This window comes from Triplophysa rosa, linkage group LG20 (genome assembly GCF_024868665.1).
Source record: "Triplophysa rosa linkage group LG20, Trosa_1v2, whole genome shotgun sequence".
In the NCBI taxonomy this organism is placed as follows: Eukaryota; Metazoa; Chordata; class Actinopteri; order Cypriniformes; family Nemacheilidae; genus Triplophysa; species Triplophysa rosa.
In genome coordinates this window covers 13,619,030-13,644,667 of record NC_079909.1, presented here as the reverse complement: position 1 = coordinate 13,644,667, position 25,638 = coordinate 13,619,030, and the positions used below count along the sequence as shown (strand labels likewise).

General features: G+C 38.0%; 2 protein-coding genes across 4 annotated transcripts in view; one reads left to right on the top strand and one right to left on the bottom strand.

Annotated features, from left to right (window-relative positions):
• Window positions 1-223: 223 nt before the first annotated feature.
• Window positions 224-17,749, top strand: st3gal8 (ST3 beta-galactoside alpha-2,3-sialyltransferase 8). 2 transcript variants are annotated; one of them, XM_057361311.1, is made up of 7 exons: window positions 224-320; window positions 8,829-9,515; window positions 12,986-13,173; window positions 13,263-13,442; window positions 13,521-13,566; window positions 13,649-13,768; window positions 14,771-17,749. In XM_057361311.1, exons 2-7 carry the CDS (start codon window positions 9,216-9,218, stop codon window positions 14,936-14,938), a joined length of 1,002 nt encoding a protein of 333 aa, XP_057217294.1. In that variant the 5' UTR covers window positions 224-320; window positions 8,829-9,215; the 3' UTR covers window positions 14,939-17,749. The 2 variants fall into 2 exon arrangements, with proteins under 2 accessions (XP_057217294.1, XP_057217293.1); XM_057361310.1 differs by lacking the exon at window positions 224-320 and adding an exon at window positions 7,657-7,986.
• Window positions 17,738-25,638, bottom strand: part of unm_sa1614 (un-named sa1614) — a 26,042-nt gene continuing 18,141 nt past the window's right edge. For both annotated transcript variants that reach the window (XM_057361308.1, XM_057361309.1), the window contains 10 exons: window positions 25,203-25,318; window positions 24,245-24,312; window positions 22,533-22,640; window positions 21,959-22,196; window positions 21,699-21,884; window positions 21,256-21,319; window positions 20,096-20,157; window positions 19,827-20,008; window positions 19,098-19,217; window positions 17,738-17,852 (listed from right to left, as the gene is read on the bottom strand). In XM_057361308.1, coding sequence (XP_057217291.1) covers window positions 17,778-17,852; window positions 19,098-19,217; window positions 19,827-20,008; window positions 20,096-20,157; window positions 21,256-21,319; window positions 21,699-21,884; window positions 21,959-22,196; window positions 22,533-22,640; window positions 24,245-24,312; window positions 25,203-25,318 — 1,219 coding nt within the window. In that variant the 3' untranslated portion in view covers window positions 17,738-17,777. The remainder of the gene's footprint in view (window positions 17,853-19,097; window positions 19,218-19,826; window positions 20,009-20,095; window positions 20,158-21,255; window positions 21,320-21,698; window positions 21,885-21,958; window positions 22,197-22,532; window positions 22,641-24,244; window positions 24,313-25,202; window positions 25,319-25,638) is intronic.

The window sequence follows — 25,638 nt, the reverse complement described above, 5'->3', positions numbered from 1 at the left end:
ATGCACTGAAAGCCGGTCTTCAAAAAACAAGAGATGTGAATTTGATCTATCGCTTCAGAAAAATATCAATACACTTTATAGTGTTACAGTTATATTTACTTGTGTCCTATTAATTAACTATTTAAATCAGGGTTTACACTGTTTAGAAAACTGAACGTTTATCAAGAGTTATTGCCCTGCAGGTACACACACGCACGCGCGCGCGCGCACGCACGCACGCACACACACACGCAGGACGTAAAAGCTTGACATCATTTCTCCTCAGCCCTAAGGGTCTGATCGTCTGTTAGTCACCCAAGTGTCGAAACGAGAACAAGGTGGTAAGTAGCTTAAACTCACACCATTTTTGTTGTCGACTGCATGTGAAGCAAATATAAATCTTTTTAACTTCATCAAGTAATTTGTAAAAACATACGCTCGGGAGAAATTAAAGAAAATAGGAAGCCTCGAATGAGTTAACGGGTTTGCGCTTTGCTCTCAAAGTTATGTTCTTCCTTTCGCTCCCTTTCTTTTGTAAGCCATACTTTTTGGCAACGAAAATATCACCAACTTCGCTTCAAAGCAATCTATAGTTGTAAGATTTAGTTCGAGTTAAGCGAAATGACACGTTTCCAGTTCGAAGATTAAACTTGAACGGGACTTAGTTTATGGAGACAGCAAAACTCACAATTTACTGCTAAACGTGAAATGTTACATTATTATCCCGATTACTGAAGTTTTTACTTTTGTGGGGTGGTTTTTAAAGTAAACGGGGATACTTGTAACATATTGTATCTAGATGCAAAACCACGGCTAGGGCTCAAAACCCAACGAGCTACCTTCCTAAATAGCATTTTGGGGTGTCGCGTCCGGGTTCAACCATTACACAGACCGTTTGATGTCTACTAGGTAGTTCACTAGGTCTCGCATGTGACTGACTCCAACAGGGGTTGAGACTGCATGTAACGGAAACGATTTTTTTTAGTTTTAACTTTAGTTGAGAAAGTTACGGAGCCCGTCTGGTAACTCCTCGGAGAAAAAAAACAAGACCCGCAAATCCGTGTCCACAGTTTTGTAATTCGTTACCTCAATTTAAAAATCCGCACTCACAGATTCTAAAACTGTACCCACGAGTTTACAATCCGTGCTCTCGGTTCTCGCGGAATTGAAGCCTCTGTCTGTCAACAGAACAAGCTCCTACAGGAACATTAACGAATATTGTATACTGTTTTATTTTAGATTATATTATAAATTGTCTTAATGTGTTTACACACGAGCGCGTGGTGCATAAATTTAATACTCATTTTAACCCAAGGAGGCCGCAATGTTCTTTTTCGATGACGTAAAATGGTTGCATGCACAGGCAGCCAAAATGAACACAGACACACTAATCAGTTCTTCAGTAAATATAAGGTACTGTAGGATAAAAATATATTGTGTGTATATATATATATATATATATATATATATATATATAATGCTAATATGTTGAAGAAAGAAAATTAATACGCTATTTGGTGTATTTTCATACATTTTAATATTGTTGGTCAGAAACAATACAAACATGCATATTAATAACCAAAATCATTGCAAATTTATTATATACACAATGTTTTTGGCCATGATAAAATGCATTTTATCCAGATTTGGACTTTATGATGTTGATTTATCAACATCAGTAGCCTAACGATATTGTCTTCTCTGTCTCTGTCATTAGCTGACGGGGGCTAATATTCACGTCTGCTCTAATACAGAATAAATAACCAAACCGCAAGCATCTTATTATTGTGTTTATCAGCATATTCTCATAATGTATAAAGTATATGATTATGGTGGGTGCTGCTGATGTCTTAAATAGTCTTAAATGTCTTAAAGACAGTCGTTTAAAACTATGATTTAATGCACGTTTACCTTGACCAGACGCTTACTGATACTGAATGCATTCTTCTTTTATGGTTTGTGTAAAGAGGACATACTGCCACCAACTGTCCCTGTGTATTTATATATCTGATCTTATGTATAGATATTTCGTCTCATATTTTACTTTAATTTATGGAAAACGTGTGCTTCGATGTAGCGCAAAGAGAAGGGGTTTAGGTTGCAACCATTTGACGTCACGGATTTTGACAAAATAAAATGGCGGCCTCCGAGTAAAAATATTTTTTTTATAATAAGTTTATGAATACTGTGACAGTTACACTGTTTTTTTAATTTCACATTTATAAAGTCAATGCCATTGTTAATATATTAAGCCATACATCTTTCTATACCCGTGGTTCCTTTTAAAAGTACTCAAGTATTAAAAGTCAATTTCCTTTGTGTCCGTGGTGCATTGATTTATTGTCGTATACGTTACGCCTCTGAAGCAACCTACTGAATACACTGAGTAGCTCACAGTATCAGTGGTATTAAAGGAGTAGTTCACTTCAAAATTTGCCCCCATTGACTTTCCATAGTAATTTTTATTCCTACTATGGAAAGTCAATGGGGGCCAATTTTGAAGTGAGCTCCTCCTTTAAGAGCTTTTTATGTTTAGGATATACAGTATATGTTTAGGCCCCCTAGGCCTATATGTATTTGAGCAGGGTTTTTTTTTTGTATATTCCCTTTACCAGTTTTAGCAGCAATTTACCAGTAAGGTTCTTGTATATAGTAAAGTGTAGAAGCCATGTGTTTGTTGGATTTATTACCATTTGTATTACCATAGTTGACCTGCAAACATAAACTATCACTACTATAATGAACTATGGTAAATTTCTAGTTACTGTGATTTTACTGCAAATACCATCCCTGCTGAAAACAAATTTGTGAATTAGAATTAGATTTTTATATTAAATTCCTCTTTGCAGTGTGTTTTGGGTTTTATTCCCATAGGATTTACCATCCCACCAGTAGAATCTATCACATACAAGTAGACAACAAGTATCCATACTAGGGTTGCGCGGTAAACCGGTTCTGGAAATTTACCAGTATGTTAGATTTCAATCGGTTCAATACCAGAATTTTGCTCGTTTCGGTACTTGAAACACTGCTGTTCCAAAGTTCACCGCTATGCGGCAGTATGCCACAGAACTGACGCAGAACCGGCAACATAGAAGAACAAGATGAGTCGCTCTACAAGCACTTTAGCGACCATTTAAACTGAGACACTGTGAGTGATTTATTACAAATTCGGCTCTTTCTGCTTTTGCTGAGAGATCTTTAGATTGTTTTACAGTGTAACGTATATTCTACATTAGGGCTGTCGCGATAAACAGACGATAAATATCACGTGAAGTACGGGAAAGTACGGGAAAATGCTGCTGCATCCGAAAGCCAGAGGGCGCTCTCGTGTGGAAACTCCAATTACGCACTGCAGAAGAAGACCATAACGCAGTCTAGAATCTAGGAAATGCCTATGGACATCTTTTTATCACTGTTACTCAAGCCTCATCAGGTATTTTTATGATAATAAAGTATATTTATAATGATCATGTTTGACGGGTGTTGCTTTTTCAAATGCACATTATAAGTGACTCAAACTCGCGCTGCTTTTAGATCGAGCAGCATTTCCTACTGATCCCAGAGACGTGCTTCACAGACAAGCTACGCATTAAAAAAATATAGACACATTGCATATCGCAGCCAGCTTGATTTCAATAGGATTTAGTGGTATCGCGATAAATTATCGTGCAGCCCTATTCTACATGCTGCGATGCGTCTGTACTACATCCCCATTCAACGGCATACATAGCATATACAACATTATCTCTGTTCCAGACATCTCAGTTATTCTACTAATCATCATGAAGTTCTCTTTCGCGTCTTGTATATGTTCTTATACTGTCAAATACACACGCTGTTATGTCAAAAACACAAAAGGTTCACATAGGCACAGTCCGTTGTGTTTTAAATGTATATCCGCATCAAAAAAAGAATTTGCCTTAAAGTGACCGTAACCTAATACATCTGTGTCACATATTAAAGAGAAAATGAAACTGTTGTAGCTTTATTTAGAGTCATTGCATATTTATTTTATACGTTGAAGACTGTGCAGTGTTTTATTTTTATTGATCATTCAGTTTTCATCTTGAATGCTACTGTTAAATAGACCTACTTGAAACATTTAATTGTTGTTCAAAATTTAATTGTTCATATTTGTGGGATTATGATGATCTATATAAAGACTATATAACCAAAGCATTTTTCAGTAATACAGTGTAAAAGTGTAAAAATAAAATGGTGTTATATAAAATATAAAAATAATATATAAAATATGCATTAAAGCCGTTACAGCAGTTTCATGCAGTCTTAATATTTTTCAAATAATTTATTTTGGTGCTGGTTATTAATCACCTATGGTACCAATGTGGTACCGATATTACCGGTATGGCTCGTTTCCACTGAGCAGTACGGTTCAGTGCGGTTCGTAACGGTACGCAATTATTTCCGTTTCCACTGTGAATGGTACCAAAATAGCGAACCGTACAGTACCACTTTTTTGGGACCTTTTCGTTAGGATAAAATTTTGAAATCGAGCCAACACTAATCCATACAATACAATTCCCATTATAACCATTAAATCCATTGCATTTTCTGTTGTATTTTGGGCAGGGTTCTATTGTTTTTATTTCAGCAGGAATACTTCAACTATAGTTACTACAGTAAAAACATTATTCATTTTCCAAACGGCTTTAAATGATATAGCAGCAGATCAGAAGTTAACACGCATGCGCATGCGCATGCACATGCACACTTCCTTAAGGGGCCATTGAGACAGAACGTGACTCTGCATCTAAAAACGCAGCGCTCAGATATGCTCCGCCATGTTGTCGTCAAATAAAACAGTTGTCATGCCAACTTGCTACTGTGAACAGAAGCTCGCAATGCTTGCCCCGCCTCCAAATTCTTTTGATTGGTTCACTGCTTTTGGAACTGACATTGATGAGCAGCGCTGCATGTAAAAGTTGAATGTTTTTAACTTGATGCGGCATCTTAAAGAGGGGGCGGATCGAATGGCTGGCGGAAAGTTATTCCATAATCGTGGCCCGGCTATTTTTGCTTAAATAGGGACAACAGAACCTGTAGCAGTAACTTATCAGCAGATCGTAGGTTTCTTACTGGCTTATGTAGAGCTAGTTACATAGTTACATTGTCACCAAATCGACAACATGGTTACTCTTGGAAACGTGTAGTAATATACCCAAAGAAACTTACAATAGCCTTATATTTGTGACTGTAAAATGAAGCTGTCAGGTATCTTGTAAATCAAATTTGTTTACATTTTCCTATAGGAGAGTTTTCTGAGATGAGTTATTAATCTCTAAATCAATATTAAAATTGATTGACCAGAGTAATTCAGTAACTAGCACAGCAATGCAAGTAGTAATGCTTGTTTGTTAGGCCTATAGTTCTAGAGTTCACATACTGTATGTGAGGTTTCTTTGGGGAAAGGAAATAAGAGACCCTCTTGTTTTGCATTCTGAAAGATGTTCGGGTGGGGGAAGGGGGACTGGAGTTTTTTCCCCCTGCTTTTGTCACGAGTACCACACCACAAACACACCTTCAGACTTCAGAGAAAAGCTCCCAGCCTTCAGCAGTCCAGTCAACACATCACTTGAAACTCTCACTGTATTGTTAACATGACTCTATAACATGCTTTGAGCAAAACAAGCCACTCGCACCTCTGTGTAAAGACGTTGTTGCCCAAAACCATAAAACGTGGAGAAGGATCTAAATGCAGATAAAAATCTTTAATAAATCCAAACGTGAACAATAATCCATGACATGAAACATAGGCAACCCATATTACGTACAGTACAATAACCAACAACTAAACACATGAAACACCTTGGTATGAATAAACACAAAGACTCAAGACTAACAAGGCACACCTGTGGCCTGTATCACGAAGCGAGGTGAACAAACACTGAGTTGCAGAGTAAGCTTTGAGTGCGGCAAACAGCCAATCACACAGAACATGGAAAGCATCATCAGTTTGATTGACTTCTGGCGAGTATCAGCGCAATTCACTTTTCTGTTGAAGATTAAGAGATCATTAAGAAAAAATGTCATGAATTGAAAGACTTTTAAAAGGCAGGAATAAACACTGCTGCAGTGAAAGTTTGAGAAGGCAGCTACTGACTATATCAATGCAGAATCAACTGAATTTAAATTATTTATATAGGTTTACAATAAGATCAAAAGATAATATGTATGCTTCATTACTTTAAAATGCTTTATATATTGAAGTTTGTTTTTATATGAATATAGTTACAGTATATTAAATGTCCAGTCAGTGAAATCTAGCGGCAAGGTTACGAATTGCAACCAACCGCTCACTCCACCCATCCCCCTCCCTTTCGAAACACTAAGACGGCTAACAGAACATTGCGAATTTCATGCAAGGGGACCCGCAGTGTATGTAGATAGAAATAGCTCATTCTAAGGTAATAAAAACATAACACTTCATTGTGTAAGGTCTTTATACACCTCTGAAGACATAGTTCTGTATATTATATTGCATTTCTATCAATAGATCATCCCAAATATTACACACTGGACCTTTAATTTAAATTCTATGGTTAATATTAATTAACTCATATTAATTATCAACTCATATAATAATTATATGAATGTGTTTTGAATTATAATCAATAAATGTAAATATACAATACAAATAAAAACTTAGCAGCAAAAGATTTTTCCTCTAACATTTGATCACTTGAAACTTTTTTTAAATTTTGAGCGAGAGATACATGGGGAGTGGCTTCACTGCGTTAGATATACGTCATTTTTCTCAGAGCTGATTGGTCCGGTTTTGGTATATTATATTGCATTTCTCTCAATAGAACCTCCAAAGAATTACACACACACACACACACACACACACACACACACGCACACACACACACACACACACACACACACACACCTTTAAATGGTTATGTAATGTTTTTCCAACTAAATCCAACGGTGTACTCTCACACAATACGTTTGGGCAGAAAGTCCTGTGAAAGGGGGTCCCTTCTGCTGAGTAAAGGGCACATTTCAATGAGCAATCAAATCTGAATAGTTTGGCAGGCATCACGGAGCCTCTAGTTTCACTAATTCAAGAGTCTTATTGGCTGCGGGTTTTAACATATTGGTATGTAAATGAATTGGTTCTCCTTGATGTTAGCTCCATTAGCTGAATAACTCTACCAACAGCTGCTGCTACTTGTATGGCAGTTACTTGGGGTGAGAGAGAATAGCCTACTTTCCATTAAAGTGATTTTATCTTTTCTTTGACCATGCAGAAAAATCCAGGCGACCTCGAGTTTAAACACAGTCAGTTGGCAGAATATCAGGACAATTCCTTGTTATTTTGAACACTTCAATTGCAGGTATCTTTGGAAACGACAGCTATTACTTTAACCAAACATATTCAAAGTCTATGCTAGCCCCTTTTTAGTGCATACCAAAGCGGTTCTAATTCCTCTGATTACTTTTTTGAATGAACTGCTTGTTTCGCGTCTTGAGTACATGAGAACGTTCCAGATTAATTTCACCGTGCCGGCAGCTTGCCTCCCTCCATTTGTTATTTAAGGTCCCTTGCGTTCATTTTTTAGCATGGTTCACTTTGAATAATGAATGGGGGGACTTGCTTGTACCGCCGCTTTGCTGACTAGGTGGGTTTTGGCCGCGCTGGCCTGTTTGGTCTGTAGTGAGACAGCTGTCTGGCAGGCAGAGACGGTTCTTCCAAATCAGCTGAAAGTCAGCTGATGACACATCCCCCACCCCATTACCAGCTTCTCCCTGCTCCGCTAGACACAGCTCCCTAACAGACGAGAAAAGTCATGGGCCTTGGCAACACTTCCTGTTTCTTATGAAGGATACAATGGCAGCTCGGCTTCGCTGTAAATTTGGCCGTGGCAAGACACCATGCAGCTTTTTTTAAGTTAAGTGGCTTTTCCAAGTGATGCTTGTTGAGGTAATCAGGCTGTTCGAGTACCCCGCGTCAGATTCAGAGCTCTGGATGGGGATTGTGTGAGTAGCTGCGTTTGACAGCCATCAATCTAAAGATGGATTTACTGCAGGCTTTGACGTGTGTAGCTGCTCTGCATGCGGGCGCATCAGCGCGATTGGTTTAACGCAGCACTTTTATTTATGAAGTTCTTTAGTGGGGAGGCAGGTTGAGCTCTTGCAGTCTCAGCAGGAACAACTGTTGTGTGTGTATTTTCTGCGCTCTACGAGCAATTGAAATATGAGCAGCGGCAGTGTTGTCCCATTTACAAATGAATGACTCTTATGAGCTAGTTCTTTCGAAAGACTCAAAGAATCACAAGTTTATGGTTGGATTCAGTTTGAAGAATCACTTCACCGAATGAACTCACTAAATCTAAAAGATTCTTTTTGTCGTGTGATCTAAAGCTGCTATTTTTTGCGTGCTAAAGGTTCTTAAAACTTAAAATATTTTTGTTATTAAAGATTTACCTTTGAAGTTTCAACTATGAATTAAACCATTAAAATATGTTTGCAAAATAGTGTTATTTAAAGTTTAAGGTTGTTTTGGAAACTGTACACTCTTAAAAATAAAGGTGCTTAAAAGGTCCTTCACGGCGATTTTCGGTCCCACTTTCAGTCAGGTTCTTCAGAGAACCATCTCTCTCTTACCTTTTTATAATCTCAAGAACCTTTTTTCGCCACAAAGAACCTTTTGTGATACAGATAGGTACTTTGGATGTTAAAGGTTCTTTATGGAACCATTTAGACAAAAAAGGTTCTTCTATGGCACCGTGAAGCACCTTTATTTTTAAGAGTGTATGCTGAAACCAACATCTTGATGAACATCAAGTCAGCATTAAGATGTTGTGATTTGTGTTTTTCAGGAGCGAAAAGCAGAATCAGGCGTACAGTTTCAAAACAAACATGGAATAAAACATGAGCAAAGAACGCCTACGGACAGGAAGTACAGCAGTCTCCTTACAGACTCATCCACCTAGTTCCTGCCACGTTTTTTTCACCGGTGGTCTGATGCTTTTGGTTTGAAAATCATACGAGAATGGACACACAACTAACAAAGAGATAATGGATGATCCTGGTTTGCAGATCCTGTCATTAGAAGCCATGTTACATTGTAAAACAGTTTTCCATAGACCATAAAACCATAATCCATTTGGGTGGAGTCAAAAGACACCTCCTGCTACTGCACTGTTTCTTCAAAACCATCTTCTTTTCTCCTGGCCGAACGTCAGCCAACCGTTGCCTTAACCATAATGATGAGAAAATTGTACATAGGCGCTTTGCTAGTTGCAATTTTGTTTTTAATGATAGCCGTTCACACTATTCAGAAGACCAGCATCATGCCTTCAATATTATCTACTAGCAGGATACAAATGAAGAATCAGACGCTACCTGTTCTGGAGTCAAGACGAGTTCAGTTGTGTAGCTGTGAGTCTTGTATAGCGGACACAGGTGCGTCAGAATGGTTTGCTCAACACTTTGACCACCAACAGCAACCCTACTTCACCGGCAGGGAAAAGGACATCGATCCGGTGTCACTCAAGTGGTGGCTGGTGAGTTTGAGCCATTTAAGAAATTCAATAAAGACACAATTCTAAAACCACTATTGAAGTTTTGCTTTGAAGTTGTGCTTGTTTCTAATTTAATAGATCTTTTTGGACAAATTTTATTATCTGCATTGTAATTTTAGTGAAAAGTTTTCCAAATCTGATTCTTTTTATTGTTGCAAAGCAGATTTACAGAAATTTATAGAAAATTTCTGGAAATTTAAAATTCACCCAAAAATTAAAATTCTGTTATCATTTATTCATCCTCAAGTTATTCCAAATCTGTATACATTTCTTTGTTCTGATGACCACAGAGAAAGTTATTTGGAAGAATGCTTGTAACCAAACAGTTCTTTGCCACCATTGGACTGCATAGTAGGAAAAATGTTTTTATAATTTTCTTTGTTCTGTAATTGTTGAACACAAAATAAGATTTTTGAGGAGTAGCTAGTTCCACAGAAATTTTACGTTCACTCAATTTCTGTCTCCAAAGTGTTACTTGAATTGTTATTTTTTAGTTTGCCTAAACTTGACTCAAACATTAAAAAGTATGTTTGCTCAAGTAGTTTTATAGTTCATTCAACTAAAATGTTTTAATCTGTAATTTTTTTAACTACAGCAAATTCAGTTAAAGTTTTATCATTAATTCTATGTGTTTTATGTTATTTAAACTAAGATTTATAATTTGATTATCATAACTTCATATCACATAAAAAAAGAAGAAAAATGAACACATAATCGCCTTTATTTTTTAATAATCTGCATAAATCAAGTAAACGCATAGGGATTAGATGAAACGGAACAGTCACGTGCCAGAAGTAGTGCCTTAATGAACCATTTGGCAACCTGTTGTAGAAAGAAAACAACAATTTAGCTTGAAATGCTTTTAAAATAATTTAAAATATTTGTTAATTGTTGCAACCAATTATTTTACTCCACATTGTAACATACACCGGAGTGAAATAACGGTCCGACCCTAAACATGTAGGTAATCCAGATCCTTCCGCGTATGGAATCATGGAATTTTAAAGGTGCAGTGAACTAGGACCACAATTTTAACACAAGCTTTTGTTATATAAGAGGGAATCGTATTCAAGCGAACATCCTGTAAGTGTCAGACCTGAAAACGCCCTTGTTACTGAAATAACAACTGTTATTGACACGAGGCTCAGCGAACGGCAGGTCCTGGAATGCACCTAGGTAGGTTGAACACCGCCTCCACAGAAGAATATCAACGCCTACTTCTCTAGCCCCGCCCACTGGTTCGCGCACGACAGTACTGATAGAGCGAGTGTAAGCATCATGCCGTTAAAGATCGCAAAATATTGTGCAGTGCCTGGTTGTGGAAGAACACAGTCGTTGCATAACCTTCCTTCGGATTGCGACAGTAGGAATGCATGGTTGAAGTTCATTTTTAAAGACGTTCCAGCTCACGTGGGGAAAACATTGAGCGTTTGTTCGCTTCATTTCAACACGGATTCCTTGTACAAGGAATTTTTAAGGAATCTTTGCGGAGAGACTAAAATTAAAAAGCAGTGCTGTGCCGTCAATATTGGATCCGACAGGAATGGCGCAGCAATCTTATGTGAGTAAAACATATTTGTACCATGCGTCACTATTGCTTTGTTAGAGATCGCTTGATATGCCCTGTTAGTATTACCTGGGGTCCTCCTAGTCATTTGTAATAATTGTAATCGGCATCTCTGTGATTTGGCGGGCTCATGTATCATTTTTCAAGGTTTTATCCACCGTTTGCGAATAATGGGGGCTGTTTTGAAGTGTTTTGATATTATTTCTGGTGCTCGGTCATTTTGGCGGGGAGTCTACCGTTTGTTTGTTTATCATGAAAACTATAACATTTGAGACCCGCGATCGCGGTGATCTTTTGTCCGGTTCGCGGGTCTTAAATGCTGACATGTACGGTCATATATCACTAAACACCATACAACTATAGGCTATACAAACTATACGCAAAGCCTTGCCATCACATCCGGGAAATACTGTAAGTCGGAAATTTGAGTAAAATCACATTACGTAACGTTACGTGTCTAACCAAATTCACAGAAGGTTCCAACTATGTCAACTACGCAAGCTGTTATCATAGCAGTGGGCGTTTACTTCCAAGTCTTCTATGCAGCCCGCCCTTAAAAAACCGAGCGTTTTTCCAGCAGACCTCAAAACCAGGGTAGAAAATAGCCTATTACTTATTGATTTTGATGTTTTCGAATGTAAAAACCACGCGAACGTCATAAGTATATATATTTATAACAATAAAAATGGCCAGTTCACTGCACCTTTAAATTAACTATCTCTTCTAAAAATGTGTGATGCTCTTTATGCATTTATTCCCAAAATTAGGTTAAGTTATTAAATTGTTGTGGGAACCACTTGAGAAAACCACGATGAGAAAGTTCCAAAGAACAGTTTGCTTCAGTGGAAGACAAGTAGTGAAACCTCATCTTATACAACAAAGTTAACATTGTCACACAATGTTTTTATCAGTGCCCTAGAATAACTGAATATTAAAGTTTCTTAAAATAAGTTTAAAGTTCCATAATTGTAAAACATTTAGTTATTTTCAGGGAATAACATTTTGAATCTCAGATGTGTATCTTATATTGTTCATTCTTTTTCTTATGACACAGTGGTGTATATGGTCAGCCTCATGCTTTCATGAACAGCATGTTAACAAGCCGAAAAGTGAAGAAATGTAAATGCTAAGGGAAACGGATTAGCTAATTATTTGAATAAACAAAACATTTTATCCTTAGTTAGATTTGCGCAACATGATCTTATCAGCTTACCTTTATTTAGTTATAAAGGTGTTTGCTGATAGATTTGTTTGTTAGTCACCACTCACTCAGTCTGTCATGCTTCTGAAGTATCATCTTAGCTGGAGATATCATTTCCCCTTTTTGGCCCACACACACATCAGGGAGTGACAACAGCTGGTGTGTTCATTCCAAGCCTTCTCAAATTCTCTTACTACCATCCCATTGGCCTGCCAAACATCATGAAACCCCACCACGGTGGATCCCCCAAGCTGCACTCATGATCTGGTTTCCCTAAACAAAAAAGTCATTCTCCCTTGGGAACAAGGGTACAAAAAGGCCAACAGGCTGAATATACCTCCATTCGGCCCAGGTATGTGTTTCAGTAGGGTTTAATTTAGCCTAATTAAAGGCTTTCAGGCTTTTGCAGGCAATGGCACACAGAGCATGCTCTCAGATAAGCCTGACACTGGAATGCCTCAAATGCGTTACATTTCCATTCACATGGCACGTTGGATTATATTTTTAAGGCTTTGCATAACGTGCCAACAGCAGCACTGTAGTAGAATAACGCCAGACGCAGACAGGCCATTGTGAGGATACATGCCTTACCTTGTCGGATTTTTATTTCAGCGCTTGCAAATGTTCTCAAGAAGTTAATCTGATAGTGTTAAATTGCTGAGGCTGTTATTTTTTGTTTCACAGTCTTTGCAGGCATCATATGGGGCACTCAAGGAAGTCTCAGAAAACATGTTTAAGGTAATCTCCTCTCCAACAATGGATGAAACTCCTCGGCAAAACCAGTGTCGTAAATGTGCAGTTGTCGGCAACTCAGGAAATCTGTTGGGGTCCAAATACGGAGCTTTGATAGATTCTCATTCAACTGTTATTCGGTACGTTGCATATTTTGCCATTGCTTTTTGTATGACTTATAGAATTTCCTTTACTCACATATATTATGTCAAATGTCATTTTATCACAGAATGAATAAAGCTGTAATGCGGGGTTATGAAATGGATGTTGGGAACCGGACCACCCATCATTTCATGTACCCGGAGAGTGCCATCGATCTTTCCCCCGGTGTCCGTCTCGTCCTTCTTCCCTTCAAACTGTTAGACATGCAGTGGCTGTCCAGTGCACTCTCCACGGGGGAAATCAAAACGTACGTCTCTGCCAAACATTCATTGTGTAGTAGTGTACATTTAAAGTTAAACAAACTGTTCTTGTTTATCTCACACAGGACGTACATGAGAGTGAAACGCTTTGTACGAGCTGATAAATATAAGGTGAGGTTTAAACTGGCTAAAGCTTGTAAATCCATAAAGAAATGCATATGGGAAACCTAAGTGTGTTCGGTGTGTGTTCCAGGTAATAGTTGTAAATCCAGCCTTCTTTAAATACGTCCATGACAAGTGGACAGAGCATCATGGGAGATACCCGTCGACTGGGATAATTGCCCTTATATTTGCTTTGCATATCTGTGATGAGGTGCGTATAATTATTCACACACTGGTGATAAATATAAAGCGAACACAATTTTCACAATTCCGTGCCTTGCTATATTATTTTGCTTTATAACGTCTGAATGCTGTTATGTATATAAGTGTGTATATTATCTGTTTTGTTAACAATATTCGAGCATAAACGGAAGATGGCATAGATGGCACATTAAACAGGGACGTTAAAAACTCCAGCTACGCTTTAATGCATAAACTAATGACTGTTCTGTAGGGGTGTAAGAATATATCAAAGTATATCGCAATACAAAAACACTAAAAGGTGTATCGTAGAGCTATTACGATATGTATCGTAGAGCTATGGCAATATATTTTTATGTTAAAATTTTGTTTTATTTTTTAGTGACAAATCTATTCAGTTGTTTTAGTTGACATAAAAATGTTAGAATTAAACCTTGCATATTGTCAATTCTTTAACAAAATAACAAATGTTACTAAAAACTGTTAATGTTTTGGGGGAAAATCTGTCAGCTTCATATTTTTTTATTTACTAATATCGTGATGCAATCGTAATTGTAAACCCAGTATCGTGTATTGTATTGAATCGTGAGCTGAGCGTATCGTTACACCCGTACTGTTCTTTGAATAATGTACAACCTGATTTCACGGGAATTCGTAACTATTTTACGAGGTGGCTTATTCGTATGAATTCATACATTGTGAATCGTACAAAAACGTAAGATTACTATGAAAAAAGCAATACTGAAGCCCTGTCCCTAACATCACTGGCGTGTAATAGAATCGTACTAAAATGTACGAATGACATCGTACGAAATCATACAAATTAGCCGCATCGTAAAATAATTACGTTTTTGCCGTGAGATTATGTTGCAATGTCTCAATGTTTTTAGTAAAGCAAATTTGTCTTTATAGTATTCTAACTCATGATGAACGTGTAAGGAAAGTGTAATGAGAGACACCCTCAAGAGTTCCCTTTTTTGAAGATAACAACCATGATGTTTAATCTCTCCAGGTGTCCGTGTTTGGATATGGAGCAGACAAATACGGCAACTGGCACCACTATTGGGAAAACAACAGAAACGCAGGCGCCTTCCGAAAAACAGGCGTCCACAACGCAGATTACGAGACGAAGATCATCCAAAGGCTCTATGCAGAGGGCAAAATCAAACTGTTCAGATGAGCCTGTAATTGTGGCCTTTATTGACTAAAGAGTGCTTGAAGTCATGTGATATACAGCAGCGGTATGGAAGCCAAAGAGATGCAGATCATCCACCTTAATTAACCACTGTGAACCGCACTGAACCAAACTCACAGACGTGAAGCTGTATTCTATAGACCAAATGAACTTCTGTTCTCTGACAGCATGAACTCAACGTGCCTAACGGAAAGAAACATTTAATGGAGCGAAGCCGGATGTCGCCTTCCTCCCTAATCAGGAATTGAACGTTGACAAACAGTAAGCAAAATGGCTTAATCTGAGCCGCTTTATGTATTTTCTTTTCATTTGGACTAAACTGACTTGCCTTCTAATGTGTTTACACTTTTAAGTGCACGATGTGACAAAGCTAGATCACTTTTATTTTAACCGCTGACATGGTTTACACTTGAAGCAAGTGACGGAAGATGAAAGCAATTTAGTCATTTACATCACTTGCTTGCTATGTAGACACAGTGTTATAAAGAGCCAACATGAAACAGCTGTCACAGTTTTACTTCTGTGGCCTCACTGGCCTGTATAAGTCAAACAACTCAACTCAACTTTATTTATATAGCGCTTTTTACAATTTTCATTGTTACAAAGCAGCTGTACATGAGACATATTGACTATAAGCAAAACAATTAAAGTTGTACCTGTAAAAACAAGAAAAAAACAGGATATTTAAGATGAAGAAATGGGTTATAAATATGTCAAATTGATTTAATGTTGACTTTAAACTTCACTGTGTAGGACATCGTAAGCCTTAAATTTTATAGCAGACTGCAGTAATATTGTCTAAAATATCAAAAGAGCAATAATCATATTTTTAATCACCAGTTAGTTTGCATAATGTTTTAAGTAATTATATTCACAAATGTATTTTAGATATATTGCTATTCAGATTAAATTGTCACACATTTCAATATTTGAAAGACTTTTACTTTAACGTTATCCCTTAATTTAGCCATACTGGCATTAAAAAAAATTCAAAACACATGCTGGATAAAGCATTTTTGTCACGTTAGACTGTGATATCAATTTAAGCGTTAGATTGTTCACATATATTACGATTTGTTGAAGAACAGTGTTGGATAATTTGTCTTTATTATATACCTTCAGACCAAAGCCGTCCCTAAAGTGAGGCATCTGGTCTCTGTGGCCTTGTAATGACCCTCTGGCACTCGTATAATAACACACTGTCTCAGATTTATTTCAGCGTCTTGTGATTTACAGTTCTGAAAATAGCAGATGCTGTATTATCTTCTATTCATTTTCATGTTTCTCGTCCTGTGACTTTAAATTACGATTGATCGTTGTATTTTTATAGTTGAAATGACTGGTGGTAAATGTCCTGTGGTTTTTCCCTTTTATATCTATGTTTGCATTATTGTAAACTTTTATAAGGACTGTGACAGGGCTGAAACTTGATGATGTCTGTTGCCAAGAGTTACCGTACACACGCAGCGCTGTGATTGTATGTTCTTCAGAGTATTTTGACTTTGCGTTTATTGCTTTTGTGTCAATCAACATCTTACACTGTGTTTTAGGGATTATCAGAAAAAACACGATCAAATTCAAGAATTATAATTTAGGTTTGTGCAAAACTGAATGACAAATAGAAAATAACTGAAACACAAAGAGTTGTCTTTAATCCTCTACTTAGTAATAGAAGCAAAGCTTAAACATAAAAAATTAAATGTCACAGTTTAGGGTATCCAGTACACCATTATTAAAAATGAAAATGGATATTTATTGCATAAATAAAAATACAGATCAAAATCATACAAGCCTATCATATTAAATAGACACACGATACATAAATATCTCAAGTTACCCATTTCCATTCAAGTTCTGTAACAACAGGAGACAAAGCAAACGTTGAAACCTTTTTCAACTTTGAATACATGTAGGTATATATAATGACCTCTAATGTATGTAGAAAAATAGACTCTGTTAGATATATTATTCAGGAGTCCATGTTATCTAAGCAGTAACTTTCTAAATAAAAAGATGAGGTCAAAGGACTTGTATGGTTTTGTTTACATTTTACATAACAACAACATGTGACGTATGTTAAATGGGCGCGACATGATCTGAGAAACATCCTCTGCTGCAATGAGTAGTTCTCTATTCTCAAAGCACTTTTTTAGGGAAGTATACATGTTAAAAGACGGTTCAGCTGAATGTGATCGTTTTAACCCATTGTAACGGCCAAATTGCTTGACGTGTGCACATGTTTGTTAGCTTCTTTGTTCACAGTTTGTGTTTTGTGATTAATCTGTGGTCTGTCTTGCAATAAACCACGTACATAATCATTGAAACCTGTTTCTGCATGTGAAATATGACCTACATGTAGATATGCAACCGTATTACATTCAGAATTCATTCATTCTTGGTCACTACCCTGTTTTCTTAACTCGAACGTTAAAGTTAAATGAAAACATTACGCTTTTTATATAGGCTTTAAAAAAATACTGTGTGGACGGGTCACAAATGCTAATTCACATACCAACCAATGCACCTCATGCTGTTTCTTGGGAGTAGTACAGAATGAGAATCTTTGGGCGGGTTCGGTTTAAGCCGACTTTATTACCCTCAATGGATGGCGAGGGGCCTGGTCAACCGCAAACTATGAAGCTGTGTGTGCGGAACAACTTTACAGCAGTAAATCTCCAACAGTGCTCCAGAAGGGCCTGTGAACGCTGCTTTGTTATGCTGAATGTTCATTACCGATGGTTCTGCGGGTAGATTCGAGACCCCCTCTCCCAGGGTGCTTTGGCAGTAGAGTCACCCATGCTGATTTCAGCTCCTTTGGCAGGTTTCATTTGGACAGCAATGAGACAAACGATGCTGGAAATAAGCCCGATTTGTCAGGCTGTCCCTCTATGTAGCCATGCTGAAAGGGAGATAATATCAACTCTGGTTAAAGTAATCAAAAGCCTTCAGAAGAAGAACATGAAATTGGGTAAAAGGGGAAGGGGCGGCGCATGGTAATGTGTATAATGGGAAAATAAAAAGCAGAACCTGTTGCATGGCTTGAGAAAATATGAAAAACACAAATCAAGTAAAGGGCAGATTTTTCAAAAAACAAACTTAAGGTATGAATATGTATGAGACATGTATTATTTTAGGTGGATCATTTAAAAGCTTCCTGTACATGTGTGTCTGCAAAATATCAGATAAGCCCAGTGGAGATGTATGGACCGAGAATGCATTGCTCTAATCGTTTCCATCTGTTCTCATGAGATTTTAGAACACATCTGCAGTCACGGTATGGCTCTGTCAAAGGCTAACAGGAACCTTGCTGCCGCCTCATTAAAACCGACTTGAACCGTATCTAGGCATCCAAATCATTTATGCCAGCGAGCTTTAAAAGTAACTTGAAACGTAAGGGACTGCAACAACTAAAACTACACCCAAAACATTTGTTGGATGTACTTGCAGTAATAAAATGAGGTTATCTAGGCTATAAACTTGCGATTGGTGGGTTGTGGCGTTCTGTAGGCAAATATTTTTGTGTAATGTCCACTAAACGGTTCCAGGGCAACCAGTTTTCAACATCACTTTACTAGATCCATATTTTTTATATAACCCCTTAAATGTAAACGCGAAAAGAAAGATATTTTGAGAAATGTCTCAGTGGTTTCGTCAATGGGGGCCAGGGTTGTTTGGTTTCCAGCGTTCTTTATATTTAGTTTTGTGTTCTGCAGAGGAGAGAAAGTCATATAGGTTGGAATGACATTAAGGTGAGTAAATGATTAATTCATTTAACTCGAATCAATATTTCTGCATATTTGATTTTTTGACAGTATATAGTCCCATATTTACATAATTCTGAAATTTCCAACCTGATGACATGGGAATTCGTAGCTAGGCCTATTTTACAAGGTGGATGTGAATCGTATAAAAACATAGGATTGTTCAAAAAATACAGAAGCCCTTTCCCTAACCCCACCCCTAAAATTTGTGTCACTGGGGCGAAAGCAAATCCTACTAAAACGTACAAATAAGTTCGTACGAATTCATGCAAATTAACCACCTCGTAAAATTAACGTGTTGGAAATTTCCAGAATAGGCTTTTTCGTGGCACTTTGTCTTCGAGAAACTGCATTCATATTATCATTTTAATCGCTATACTCACCCACCAATCAGCATCTTCCTCTCCCAATACCACAAGTACCTCGCCCTCATTGAAGGTGAGTTCATCATGATGATCAGCCACACAGTCGTACATGGCTTTCACACGTCTAAGCTTCGACTTCTAAAAGCCACAGGCGAGAAACAGAAAACAACATGACATGGTTGCATTTTACATTTCATTAACTGTCATAAATTTTATGCCAAAAACCACAAGTATGAGAAACACGTCAGGGAACGCCTTTATCACAGTCTTTCTTTCAAACAGCCCCCGGCAATTTGATCAAATTTACGTTCACATTCTCTTGTTTACACCAGCATGAGTGTGCATGCACATAGATATTCAAAACTTAGCTGGCGAAGCTGCTGAGCAAGAAAGTATTGCTTTATATGTAGCCATCTATTAAATCAAAAGGTGAGAATTGTTTCACCCAGACGATAATGAGAATAGAGTAATGAGATGTTTGCTCAAGTCACAAGCTTCTCAGATTGTTCCCATGAGAAATGTCAGTTATGTCAATACAATAGGAAGACTGCCTCATCTATAGAGTTCCAAAGTTTTCTCATAACTCCAACGTTCCAAATTCCTTTATAATGTCAACAACTGTCATTTTTATTTCTCCTAAGGAACTTGAAAAGAAACACTGGAGACAAAATTGCTACTTAAATGAAGCAACCGAAGTCTCCTCTGCTGTGAGTAATTCTCATGAGTGGACTACGGTATGACTCTCACCAGAGTTTTCTTGGGCATTGCGTGAGGAACAGCATAGGTGGCAGAGCTTCCGTTAGACTCGAAACTGAATGGGTGTGGGGATGTGGGAGAGAGGGCTGGGGTGTGCCGCCCAGCGCTGCTTACAGACTGTGGGCTTTGGTACAGGAAGTGGGAGGAGCTGCTCTCCCCATCTGCTCGAAAGCCTGGTGAGAGAGATTACGGCAATGATGAGCGAAACAGCTTAACCAAATCAACAAAATGAAAAGATATCTAAGAAAGAAAGCAACTACCTCGTTCTGGCAGCTCAGATAAGGAGTTGAGAACAGAGGCGGAGTATTTAGGAGACCCTGAGCTGAAACGGAAAGTCATGATGATCATTATACAACAATTAAGTATGTACTTAACTATTACACATTATATACTATATTACTATACATTATACAGCAATCAAGAATATACTGTACTAAACCATAAATCTGTATTGTATTGTACTGGTATTTACTTTTAAATAATAAAATGAACTTTAACCTTTAACCTTGCAGAATTATTTTTGCCATTCTTTTACCGTTATTGTTACATTTTGACTTTATTGTCATCGTTCAAGAATTAAGAATGACCGTAATCTTAACCAACAATCTGGAGACTTGAATCTTTCCTCGTTAAAGTAGACTATATAGAAGCTGTACATATACAACTGCTGCCGTTATGGATACGGATGACAGACTGAGTTCATACTGAGTTGACTGACGCCCCTTAAAGTGATAGTTCACCCAAAAATAAAAATTCTGTCATCATTTACTCACCTGTTTGTCATTTTAAACCTGTACGACTTTCTTTCTTCTGCAGATCACAAAAGAAGATATTTTGAAGAATTTTGTTAACTGGCCCCCATTTACTTCCATACAATAAAAGTGAATGGGGTCCAGTGCTGTTCGGTTACCAACATTCTTCAAAATATTTTATTTTGTGTTCTGCGGAAGAAAGCAAGTCATAAAGGTTTGAAATGACAAGAGGGTGATTAAATGATGACAGAATTTTCATTTTTGGGTGAATTATTACTTTAAAGGGACCTTGCCGTATGAAGTAATGCACTTGACCTCAGGTTGCTCCCATAGACTATAAAACATGGACGTAGTGTCCATGACGTCACCCGTAGGTTTATGAGGAGCTTTTTTGAAGCCTAAAGTAGGCGGAGACAGCCATCGCCATCTTAGCAGCGCGTCACCACACGTCACTTCCGGATAATCAAAAATGGGCAAAGAGGCATGACGTGGTTGGAGCTGAGGTGCCCGGTTGCTGAAACAACTTGTCACTCAAATGGCCACGCACTTAATTTTGCAGAATTTTAAGGATTCATTTAAGTTAACGGATGTGTTATAAAAAAATCACCCCCTCACAGTTGTCAGGAAGGGCAAAATTAGCTATATATAAAAGGAACCCGAGCACTTACACACACTTCTGGAAAGGTGAATCTGGACCACCGAAGCTTCTCGGAGCTGCAGGTGCTCCGTAATCTATATAAGGAAAATAAAAGAACATAAACTTTCATGATCTGACTAAGGCTTTCCCATGACTGCTTGTTAAGGATTTTTAAAGCGCTGTACAATATTTGATTCTAATAGGCAAGATATTCCAAGGTAAGTTATTCCCCGATAACAACACTTGCGTCTTGCCTTAAAACCAATAGAGAATTGGGTTTTCCGCACGGAAGGTCTGCATTCATTTCTTAAATTTAGAGCTTTGCAGAACTAGAAAATGATACATACTAAACAAATTTCCATGACTTTCCTAAATGTTTTTAATTCCTGGTTTATCAGGTTTTCAATGACTGTGGGAATCTTGTGTCTGACTCCGGCATGCAGCGGCCTACGGCATATCAGACTTTGTTCATACCTGTTGGTCCTTGATGTGTAGAGTGGGGGCTGGGGGGCACCTGAGGGGCAGGCTCAGAGTAGGTGCGCTTGTGTCGGATGATAAGGGGGGGAGGAGGTGTTCGTTTCATACTGCTGCTAACTTCATGGGATGACCAGTCGTCAGGTGAGCTCAAAGGAGGGGGAGGAGGAGGAGGGACGTTTGGAGCTGGAAAAAACACGAGGAGAGTAAACAGACCAATTGTGAGAAGAGAGAAGAACAGAGGAGAAGAGGTTACTTACCTTTCACTCTGGGTGGAAGTGGTGGTGCGGGTGATGAAGGGGGCGGTGGCGGTGGACTGTCAAGGCTGCGGGTTTGAGAGCTGGGAATGGTGTACACTTCGAGCTTATTGTCTCCCCGTGCCATCGCCAGCCTCCGACCCACATTAAACAGCCCCCCTCCTCCAGCTCCCTGAGAAGCGGCGCTACTCTGATACAGGCTGAACGGCCGTCCTAAGCGTTCCTTCTTCACCGGACCCAGCTACAAAACACAACGTAAGGAACATCAGTGTTTAACTCCCAAAACAAATTGTATGATACACAAATAAAATGTGTATATAATTTTCTTTCTTCTGTAGAACACAAAAGAAGATATTTTGAAGAATATTGTTTAGCAAACAGTATTGGCCCCTATTGACTTCCATTGTATGGACACGAAACCAAAATATCACATTTCTCAAAATATCTTCTTTTGTGTTTCACAAAAGAAAGAGTCTAATACAGGTTTTGAACGACATGAGAGTGAATAAATGATGACAGAATTAAATTTTTTGGGTGAACTATTCTTTGAAGTTGAAGTATAGTGTTCTGTGGTCACCTTTTCATCAAGATCATCATCACTCTCATAAAGGTCATCCTGCCGTAATCTCCACTCATATTCCACGTGCACGTGCATGTTGAACTGGTTGGTCTGTGATTGGTGGATCTGAACACATTACATCATATGACTGGAGCATGAATATTTTAAAGTGTGTTAAAAAGCTAAAATACACCCATAAGAATGTCTTAAAGGAGTCATCGGATGAAAATCCAATTTTTTCTGCGTTTAAGTGTTATAATCGGGTCCCCGGTGCATCTAGCAACCCAGAAAATGTGAAAAACAAGATCCCAGTAAGTTTGTTTTGATAAGCCTTTCCCTGCAAGCATGTGAGAAATGGAGCCGTTCAGATTTCGCTCCTGTTGTGACGTAAAAGTAGGATCTTATTATAATATTACCGCCCCTTAATCTACACAATTCCACCCACGGCGCTGCCGCCATTGTTGTTTTCACAAGCGGTGTACGTGACGCCATGGCTAAAGTTCGTGGACAACATGCAATGTAGCCGCTGCACAGAGTCCTAACCTCAGAAGAGACAGGAGTGGATTCATTTTATTTTTAGTGGAAATCCCTCAGAAACCATAAGTAAAACCTGCTTGTTTGCATGAATCACTTCAAGGCGGAGTGCTTTATCAACCTGGGACAGTACAAGCAGGATTAGCTTCAAAGTTGTTCCTCAAGAGGGATCGAGACAAACTGAACGAGACAAAACTGTCGATGTAAGTAATATTTATCAACAGTCTGAATTGACGTACATGTAGCGTATATATAGGAGGATAGCGTTAGCATACGATAGCGAAGGGACCTAAGTCAGTCACAAACTAAATAGAACATTCAAAGCCAGTGTTAAACTTACTCTATATTTATATGTTATTTGGCAAATGGGCACTTGGAGTTTAGCTGTATGTATGTTAATACATTATGTGCGTTAATATGTTCAGCTGCGGCAAGATGTTTGTTTTGCTAATGAACAGGGGAGAACACTGCGGTTAGCTTCGTTTTAAACGTCTCAAATCATTCGTCCTTAGACTGAAAAATCTGTCACAGTACTAGTTATGGTCTCACGTCTTGCTTGTAACGTTATAACTTGTCAACGACAAGCGCTAAAATCCACGTAATCCGCTGAGATCTGCAGGTGCGCATTCCGTGGATTTTAGGCGGGCATACACGCACAACGTGAGCGCATTAGGATGCGCTGATTGCTGTGACGGATTTTTTAGCCTCCGGACGAATGATTTGAGACGTTTAAAATGAAACTAACCGCAGAGGAGTTCAGGAAACATAATTTAGCTAAACCATTGCCATGGCAGTACCACACGTGTGTTGTGTTGACTCGCCGGACTGAAGGGGGGTGGGGTGCGCTGTAACTCATTATCATTTAAAGAGACATGCACCAAAACGGGTTGCTGTGAGCATAGCTTTTTTGACGAGGCAAAAAGGGTTTTGTTTACACAGCCATTGAGTGTTTTTAAGCAAAATATGTTCCAGACATTTCATGAAGACCCTAATAAATCATACCAACTTGTTGAAAGTGCTCATACGATGAGTCCTTTAAAAATGTCTGGACAACACATTTTGTGTTATTTTTAACTCAACCTTGTGTTGTACCTTTTAATTTATTTACCACACAATCAACACAATATGACACCTAAAAAATGTGTTAATAATGAACACATCCTTTTTGAGAGTGAAAGAGCTTTGAATGGACTCACCAGCTCCTCACACAGTGTGTGCTTCAGTCTGCGAGCCACGTCCAGCCCTGTCTCTCCATTCTCATTATCTATCACAGAACAGCAATTATCATCAGCACAACGATCACTCTCCTCTGTAATAAACATCTCTAAAGGAAGTATGAATCTACAGCCGAGCAGACAGTCAGGAGGCTGAACAGGATCATTTAACAATGACTGGGAACAGTCACTAATAAAACACTAATAATGACACATGTTCAGTATTAACACTTATGTTTAGAGATTAGTTCACTGAAAGATGAAAATGATCATACTTTGATCAAATTATGATAAATTCTATCATATCACTCGTCATCACTGATGACTATGACTTTTTTCTAACCTGAACTCAAATAGTTTTATAATAAATGACATCTTATACGGAACTCAGAATATTAAAGCTCAAAAAAGCATATACATAAATCCATAATCAAAGCAATACAAATGACTACAGTGAGTTAACACCTTAACACGCACAGGGCCCATGGAAAATGTTTTTTTATTGTCTGCATTTACCTTTGTTTTATATTATTTTTCAACCAACTATCACAAACCATGCATCATTTGAAAGCGAATACACTCGACATTTATGATCTGATCAATAAAATGCTTAAATGTAGGGGTGCTTATGCAAAATGAAAAAAACAAGTTCAAAAACAAGAAATATTTTGAGCTTATTTAGCAATAGAAACCAAAACAAGCCCACCTGAGTGTTCATTTCATTCATGGTGTCACGTTATAAACGTCAAATTGTCTTGTGACAAAATAATGTTGAATGTTCAGAAAAAAATGCTTGGAAAAAAATGTGCCTGTCTAGGTTACTTATCTTGGTTAAGTTGTTTAGGCAGTTATTGATTTATATTTTTTACTTTGCTTATCAAGCATTAAATAACTGAAAGCAAAAACGTCTTTTTTATGTTTGGAGTTGATCGTGACTCACTGATATGTGTGTTGGCCTTGGCTCGAAGCAGAAGTTTAAGGCACTCGATTTTATTGTGCTGACAGCAGTAATGTAAAGCAGTATTTCCATTCACAGTCTGTGCATCCAGATTATTACTGAAACAGAAGACAGGAGAAAAAGAAAATGAAGATCATATACATCCGTGTCTGTTATTAAAGTTGGCTTAATAGCTCTCCAGCTCTCATTCTCTCTTTCAGGCTCTTAAACCCACACAAAACTTTAAGGAAAGCAGTAATAACTGGAACCAGCTAAGTCTGATATCCCAGAGGAGCATTTTAACCTCCTCTGAAATGTTCCAGCTGCTAAATGTTCATCCATGATGGTTGGATATTCTCCATCACCTCCCTCGCACGATCCAGAATTCTGACCTAAGGCTCGACTTTAAAGTTGTATGTTAGTTGTATGCATGACACAG